A 9,217-nucleotide genomic window follows, 5' to 3' on the forward strand; every position below is an offset into this window, starting at 1 on the left:
GCTCATTTATCTAGACCTTCAGACTATTAAACATCATTTAACAAGCTACAAGCATTGTTAAATAGCTTATCTACCTTTCAGAAAAGATTGAGATTATTTTGAAGGCGGAGTTTAGAGATTATTGGGTTTTAAAGATGTAGTTGCGTCAAAAATGAAATTAGGACCCATAAAAGGCTAAAACATCAGCTACAATTTGATGCCATTTTTGTCTTTGTAGACCGACCCTGTCCAGAGATATATGCGTTTGAATGAGGCCCTCTTTTAAAAAGCTCACGTTCCAGCCGGTGCCAATTTCGTGACGTAACAAGCTTGTTATCTGAAACGAAACCATGAGCGATAAATATGAGGTCGCTTCGTTAGCCAATCACGAGCGCAAAATTTTTATATAGGCCGTAATAAATGTTATCACTCGTAAAACGGGTTGTCTGTGATCTCGAAGATTCTCATTCGATAGAGAATTCTCACCGTTACTGGTTCAGCGCTTTTCACCAATTACTACATACAAGTTATAGTTTTAAAATGGCTTCATGTTCGAGCGACTGCGACTCAGAGTTATCTGAGCAACCTTTAGTCAAAGATTGGAGCAGGCAGCCTATGGTGAAAGCTGACAGGCGTCAGCAGCGTTTTGCTGCAGAGAAAGACAGAATGGAGGTAAATTAACTTAGAGTCTTCTATACTTAAGTAAATGTAATTTTTATAGTCATAAATACATATACTAATTAATAAAATGATAATTCTTTGCTATCTCCAATCATCGTTTCATAGCTCATCTGCCGTTTTACTTAGCTTTAATATTTTTTTCGAATCTTTGGTAAATTAGAGTCATGATTACAAATTATTTTCACTCGTAGGAAGTGGGTAAAATCGATTGATCATTGCTCATTATTAACTACCAAAAACAAAGCTTCGAATTGCTGGTTTTGTATTTATATATTTTACATACCTATATTTTTGTTAAACGTTTACTCATATCGTGATTTTAGATTAGCAATCTAATTGACTCCCAAATTGAAACCTTACCGTAAATACACCTTAGAACGACATCAATGAATGCGTGTAATCATTACGTTTGTTTTATTGATTACAGGATGTTTACGTGGCACCACCAGTTCAGCAGTGGTGCAAGTGTGAGAATTGCCATGCGTGGAGTAAAAAAGAAATGAACATATGCTGCACAAATCACGACATGTGGCATTCCATTCCGCAAACTGGTATCAAATGCGTTACCGAAGCTGACGAAATAAAATATCTCATAAAGCCAGGTCCATTGAAGTAGTATAGGAAGGCATTTTTCGACCTGCTTACAATTAAATTTATATAACGCTTTTGAATATGCTTACAATGCAATTATATAGTTGTTTTCGATCTGCTTACATTAATTTCAGGCGCGTAGCTCTAGCGCCTACCCGCCACTGTTTATAAAGCTTTGAATATGCTTACAATGTAATTATATAGTTGTTTTCGCTCTGCTTACATTAATTTCATGAGCGCAGCTTATCCGAGCACCACCCACTGTTAACGCGTAATTATCGTGCATATTTTACGTCCTTATGCTAGCCTAATTACAATGCGAATAGTCTTTTTAAATCTGCCTTCCTGGTACCTGCTAATCTGGTACATCAAACGCGTTGCCTTAAGCCATGACTTTAAACCGGTTCACATTATTTCCATAGGTAATAATGTCAGACTAATCCCCTTCATCTTTCTAACGTTCAACTATTGCCGATACACAATTTCCATCGCACTCATTTGTCAAGTTTTTCGTTTAATTAGCCTGACCTCAGATAACTATTAGACTACGCTTCTGGTTCACATTATTACCATACTCATTTGTCAAGTTTTCCGTTTAATTAGACTGACCTCAGATAACTATCAGACTTGTGGTTTTGCAAATGTAAATCCGAATCAGATTTAAACATTTGAGAATTCATACTTGTCATCATTCTGCCCGTCACGATGGCTTCTAACTCACCTAGTTCAAACGATCAAAATTCGGAGTCTAACTCACCTAATTCAAACGATAAATCGGAGTCTTTCTCACCTAAATCTATCGATACATCAGACAAAACATTTAAGATGAAGGGGGTACAGACCCTTCGTGCAGAACAATTTTATCCACTCAATGTACCGAAGAAACCCGTTGCTATGGTAAGACCGAGCCTAAAACTGCTACCTCCTTTAGGACCTCTAGGAAGAGGTGAACGATTTCTCAGGCGTACACAGTGAGTATATTCGTTTTTTATTTCTTGTCAATTTTTGGTTTTTTGTATATTCCTATATGGATTACTTATCATTAGGCTATAAGCAAACATTATCCTTTTTAGCGAAGTACCAGAGAACAGTATCATATATCCGGATCATTCTCTTTATGATCATTATGTCAACAAACATAGAAACCTTTACAGGTATGTATAACTTTATCTTTGAATTGATACATACACATGATTTTCTTGATTAAATTTGTTTATTTAAACGTGATAAAATAAAAGAACATGAATAAAATTGATAACTAAAAATAAAACAGATCATGATAAAACTGAACTTATCTGTGATAACACAAATGGAAAATCGATAATCTTTAAGGAATTCACATCAGCACTGGGTACATCTCGATATTTATTCTTGATATAATTGAATATTACAGCATCGTTTTCAAATAAGTCATTCTTGTTATTTAGCATATGCACAATATGGTCTAGTGTATAACCTCTGGCTATATGTGTCAGAAAAAATATCACGTATTCTCCGCACACAGTACTCATTGGAGATTGTAATTGTATGTCGTTATGATGGAAATCGATGCAGTTATCCAAGACATCTCCTATTTCGGGTAAACTGGCTGGCGTCCTTCCAAAACTGTCAAAGTAAATTCCTCTACCGTCTTTGGTCTTTACGACACACACCCAATGCTCACCTCTGTGATTATGAGGCTTGGTATTGATCACCAATGAGCATGGAAACTTTAGAGCTGACATCGGTATCAGATCTAATGGAAACACTCCCAAAAAGTTCATTTCGTTTACGTTTGGGTCAGATCTAAGTATTGCGTATAGTTGTTTGCTATCCATGATCTTCAACTAAAGAAATTTGGTAGCACTGCTCTGTTCTTGTCAATCTTTATAGTTGCATCAAACTCTGCGTATACGATCACGTTTACTGGTACGTCTAAGCCACTGTTGAATTTTGCTTCAAATCTTATGTTACCTTTCTTTAATACATTGAAAGATCCATCGTCATCCAATGAAGGTGTAAGATCAAAGGCTAGTAGCGAATAACCATGCGCGTATTCTGTTCTATCAATTCCAATACCTACATCTTTGAAAGCTTTTCCTGTACCCTCTATTAACGAGAAGTAACTTCTAAGAAACTGATCGTTTGAAAAGTCGGTAAAGAATGGCTTTTGAGGGACCATTTTTCCATCGACTAGCAAACTGCAGTATTTCAAATTCTTATGTTTAAAATTGAATGGGTTGTATTCAAAGTTTCCTTCAAAACTGCGTGCATCCACCATACCTATGAATATTCTCTTTGGCAAGATTCCGTTAAACAGATTCTCTTCATTACATGACAGAGAGCCTGATGGTATGTTGAACGACTTCATGGTAACTCTTCGAATAGGATACAAAGCTGGCTTCAGCTCTTTCTCTAACATTTCGATATGTTTCATCTGTATGCCATCATTTATTTTGACTTTTCTTACAAAAAAAGATGCATTAATTATCTTGAGTTTGAAGCCTGAAGCACCGCCTGACATAAGGATTAGTTTATCCGAGTTTTTGATTAAAGTAAGTTTCAGATCTACTCCGTTTAACAAATATCTATTCTGAAAAAATATGTCCGAGTGAATTTTTCCAATCAACTGAACTGTTTTACTTTTCTCTGTTAACCTTTTTCTCTCAACAAATCCTTTATTACTATCATTACGAGCCTCCATTGCATTAGCCGTATCTTTCGCAAACATTGACATGGTAAGTTGTGATTGCTTTGATTCGTCACTATATGAAAGTAATGTTTCAATCATGGCTCTGTAGTGGTAGAGGTTTGAGGAATCTGTGATTATAACATCATTTAAGCTGACATCTATTTGTTGAAATAATGTCTGTCCTATCAAATTGATAGGAGCTACTTCTGCGTCATCATCGATATTGCTTCCATCAGCTTTTGTTATTTTGATTTCTAAGTGAAGATAGCTTGATTTTAGGTCCATATAATAATTTGAATCTCCAGAAACAAAAAACTTGATAGGAGAATCATCTTGTACACTAGAAGTAGGTATATGCTCAACATGCATTCCTTCTTCTATGCACGCTTGGGTGGGATGATTGGAGAACAGTTCTAGCTCCGAATTGGAGGCCAAGCAGCTATTTTCAAATGTATAAGACATTGTTAGACAGACGAAAAAGATATGTTATGTGTACCGATAACATTGATACACTGAAACATTAATAAAAGTCTTAACATTTTATAGTATTGTCAATTCTGTCAGAGGTTATATGAATAACGATGATTGGCTTTAAGAAAAAATATCTCTTTTGCTCGATAATCGTGGCCTTTTACGCTTGCTTGTTGATCTCTTTGCACCACTACTTGGTCGTTTCCTCTTTTTGGTCTTAGGAATAGTTGATAATAGATAACTAGCAGATTTATCTAGTAGCTTGTTTCCAGCATTTTGGGCATTCATTCTGATCGAATGTTTTAAGTTTTTGCCTTCGAGTCCATCTTTTGCTACGTTTATTCCAGTTTCAATAGCTGTTTTTGCGAGTCCTTTAGCCCCTTGCTTCAATGCTGGTAGTAAACTTTGCATCATCCCAGCGAATATGTTTCCTAAACCATGACCTTTTTGATATCTTGAACCTATGTAAATCGGTACATCGCTACCTCTACCAGTCTGATTGTACATTTCACTGTATTGTTTTGCTATGGTTGCAACATTGAGAGGTGTTATCGACATTTTTGTTATCTGTTCAGTTGATCAGTTCGCCTAAAGTCTAGTGTACACACTGTACGTCCATAGAGAAATGGAACGATTTCTCCAAAGTCTGTGCATATATAGATTGAAATAGTCTTGACATTGTTTTGAGAGATAGGAACATATTGTACATTTTTAAACTCTGTACATTGAATATTCCAATGTCTTCCTGTTACAGGAACCGCCCTGAGTAAGGGTGCTTCTACATCTCCTATGGAGGTATACCTAGCGATATTACAGTAAACGAGGAGATTAAAAATAGTATCAACTTTTATGGGTTCTGCACCTTGTAAAATGAATTCCGTAGAGAGGTTTCCCGAAACAGCATTTGACTCTGTATCAACTGTATCAGGAATGGATGCAGCCAAAGAAACTACATTTGAAATTTGTCCATTGTTTGGACAGAGATTTGACAGGTGTTTCAGGTAATCATTGACTTTTTTGCTGGGACATCCGAGTATATGCTCCAAATTTTCACCGAACTCAAATGACAAATCTTCGATATTAGAGTCAGTCTTATTTCACATAGTCTCCTGACTTCATTAAATTGAAACGAAATAGCGTTGGAAGTATCTTCATCACAGTGTTTTTTGATTTTATCATTCAAGTGCTCTAAAAGTTTTTGAGGAGATGTATAATATCCATCATCTACTTTCATTTCTGTAACGATTTTGTTCTTTGTAATTGAAAAATGTGCTTTTGTTACGTTGTACCACGATTTGGCAAATTGAATCTCTGTAAGACCAACTTCCCATCTACCATTTGATAGGTTAAGCGTTTGAGATAGCTGAACTGAAAACCTAGCTAATGTATTGTTTGGAAAATTATCCATTGAAGCGTTAGAAGGTACCACGACTCTCATTTTTACTCAAATGAAAAGTGATAAAGATTCCACTAGTTTTTATAATTAGATATTATATCTCTCTTATCTATATACGAGTTGAAACTGGGAGGATATCCCAACCATTTTACAAGAAGTTGTGTTTTACCATTTACTTTTCTCTGTCCCAAAATCGATTCAATCTTATAAGTATTGTTTTGTTTTTCTATTTTTTGTAGCTCTGGTTCATACCACGTTCCTTCCAATAGATTCCCTGAGCTATCTTTGAGAGAATATACTGGTGGATTTGTAATATGACAATCAGCAATAGTAAATATCTCTTCACTCCATTTAGGTAAGTATCCTTTTGAAAATGTTGTGCTATATTTTGAAATTCTCACTGTATCACCTATCGAATATCTAAAACGTATCTCGGGTGGCTTAGGTGTGTGTGGGTTATATATTTTATGCCATATCATCTCACTATTTGCTTCAGAAACTTTATTAGGTGGTAATCCAATCGTAGAATGAAATGATTCGTTGTAAGATGAAACAAGATCTTCTAGTATATCTATATATCTGTATGAATTAGTGTGTGTGAAATATCTAAACAGTTTAGATTTGATAGTTCTTTGCAATCTTTCGATTAACGAAGCTTTGATTTCTTGGTTATTCGTGGTATAGTGGTGTATTTTGAACTTTTTTGTAACTCGCTTGAAATGTGCATTAAAAAATTCACCACCTTTATCTGTGTTTATTTGAGCTGGTGCGATAGTCTCTAGAATCATTTGCTCAAAAGCTCGAGCAACTTCCTGACCTGATTTTGATTTTAGTGGTTTAACAGCTGCCTGTCTCGTGAAAACGTCAATTCTCAATAACATATATTTAAAACCATTGTTATATTTTTGTAACTTTGATAAATCACCCAAGTCTAGTTGCCATAGACTATTAATTCCAGACACCACAAACTGTCTTCTTTTAAATTTCCTTTTCACAGGTTTGTGTAAAGTGTAGGTATCAGATTGATTTAACCAATCTTCTATCAGATTTGGAGCTACTTTTGATTTTAGAAGTTTTGCAAGTCTAGCTTTCCCTGTGTAACCAGCTGGGCTTTTAACGTTATAATAGGTATTTTCTAAATATCGTTTTTGTTGGTTTTTTCTACTCTTCATTTTCATGAATCGAAGGGTTCCCAGTCATCAATATCCTTCTTTCTTCCTCGAGTTTTAGGTTTCATCTGTGAGCTTTTTAGAGTTGGAGATGATTTTATATTTCTTTTTTTCGGTTGCCTTTTAGCGTAAGGTGAAGTACTCTCTGACAGAAGACTAGCGAATACTCCCCATCCCTTTGGTCTCACAAATTTTGTATGAGGATTCACTGCCTTGTCAAGAAGGTTAGAAATATTACTTCCAGGAATTTCCTCTCCTCGTATCAATACTTCTCCTGTATTAGTATACTTTACATCATCTTTCAATGTTCCTAAAAGTTGTTTCGCTTTTGGTTTGTATCGATGATCAATTCCAGCATAGACATCATAAGGCGATTTCGTTGATTGTTCTTCTTTTGCTTGTAGGTCATTTGCTGACTCAGCATTGTCAACTTGTATATCTTTCTGAGGTGGATCGGTAATTCGCGTGGAATCTATATGTTGTTGTTGGTTAGTATTATATTTCTGTTGATCTAAATTTCTCCTCGGAATGTTTCTTGTCTGTGTATTTTGAAATTCTGTTAGAGCCTGGTTGTATTCTGACACCTTTTCGGATTCAGTCAAATACGGGTTATTAACTATAGCTAACATCATTGCATCTATGTGTTTTAGCTCTCTCTTCTCAATAGGTTCGAGTCTAGACTTAAAGTGAGGCGATGACAATAGCTGATCTATATTGGTAGAATCTATTAACAGAAAATTCTTAGCTTCAGAGCTCATTTTCTTTTCTTCTTTATAGCGCTAGTGATAACTGGTATTAAAGAGCCAATTAGTGGAGCTAGTAGACTTGTAAGAAATCCTCCTTTCTGTATAAGTTCGCGTTTCGATTTTTGTGTCGTAGATTTTTTAGCAATTGCTCTTATATTCGTTTTATATTTTGCTAGTCTCTTCTTATCTTTAGGCAATAATTTTACTCTACCCTGCAATACGTTATGACAAATGTCTGAAATACAACCGATGAGTTCTGGTTTGGCGGATTTGAGTACTGAACGGGTAGTGTGTTTATCACAATTTGACAAGAGTTGTAGCGTTGGCATATGCTTCTTAACCCTTTTAGTCATGATCCGTACTGCTTAATGAATAACGTTCAAATGGTAGCTTCGTAGATTTTGAGATATAAATATAGGTATCATTGTTTGGAAATATCGACGTTCTTAATCTCAAGGAATCTGGAGTGTCTTGTTTTAAATCAATAAGTAGATAACCATATGGCATTGAGGTAGCGTCTCTAAATGAGTCTATCATAAATTTAGACTGTCCTTTTCCATACATTTGCCTAGCCAAAAATGATACTTGATTCACATCACGAGGGTTTCGAAATAATATTAAATAGCTTGAATTGAGATTCATTGTTCGAACGTGTTGATTTTTATGAAATAAGTTCTGTGTCAGAAACACTACACTCATGTTTCTATGGTGTACGTATTTAGTAAATATCTCAGACATATCTTGGTTGACTTGCTCCATCATATCGTCGTAAATGATCAGTTTTCTAATTGATTTATCAAGTTCATTCACATCAATCATTCCTTCGTGAAACGTAACGTTTGTAAATGTATCGTAGAGGGGTTGATATTCCTTATAGCATAGGTAAATTTTTTCAGGTGGAGGATCTATCATTTGCTCTCTGCTGGCTAACAACTCAGCAATCCATACCGATTTGCCAGCTTGACTAGGCCCCGCTACTATAGCAGAAAATGGATGGATCAACGGAAGTGTCATGATAACGAATAAACTAAAGATGGTCAGTAGCTGACATATATAATGCACAAACTGCACAGATCGTGAATGACGCTATTAAAACAAACGTTACAGCATTGGTATGATTGGATGATGATTTTAGATGCATCTGGATTCTGTCTAAGAAAGGATCTATTTTGTTAATTTTCCCTGTTGATGCGTATAATTCGCACAACCTTACTATAAAATAAAGGATTGCTAGAAGATTTCCTTCTGATGTTTTTGACTCTATTAGTTGTCTGGATACTATATCTGCTAGCTCAGCATAGTCCTTTCTTAGTGATAATATAGCAAGTTGTTTAATTTTATTTTTCTGTTCATTGTTTATCAGCTGTAGCAAGATATTGAGCGTATTCAGTGATCTATCAACGCGTTTGTCATGACAATGAACATCTCCTCCATTGAGTTTGGACCAAACAAAGAAATATAAATGATCAGTTATCGATTTTGTTATTTCTTGGGCAAGAGCCATGGTTTACAC

General features: G+C 35.4%; 1 protein-coding gene across 1 annotated transcript; it reads right to left on the reverse strand.

Moving 5' to 3' along the window:
* Positions 1–3,073: 3,073 nt before the first annotated feature.
* LOC137397203 (uncharacterized protein F54H12.2-like) lies at positions 3,074–4,384 on the reverse strand. The gene has a single exon (XM_068083490.1). The coding sequence runs from the start codon at positions 4,382–4,384 to the stop codon at positions 3,074–3,076; it is 1,311 nt and encodes a 436-aa protein (XP_067939591.1).
* Between the last annotated feature and the right edge of the window lie 4,833 nt (positions 4,385–9,217).

Source organism: Watersipora subatra, chromosome 5 (assembly GCF_963576615.1).
Source record: "Watersipora subatra chromosome 5, tzWatSuba1.1, whole genome shotgun sequence".
Classification (NCBI taxonomy): Eukaryota; Metazoa; Bryozoa; class Gymnolaemata; order Cheilostomatida; family Watersiporidae; genus Watersipora; species Watersipora subatra.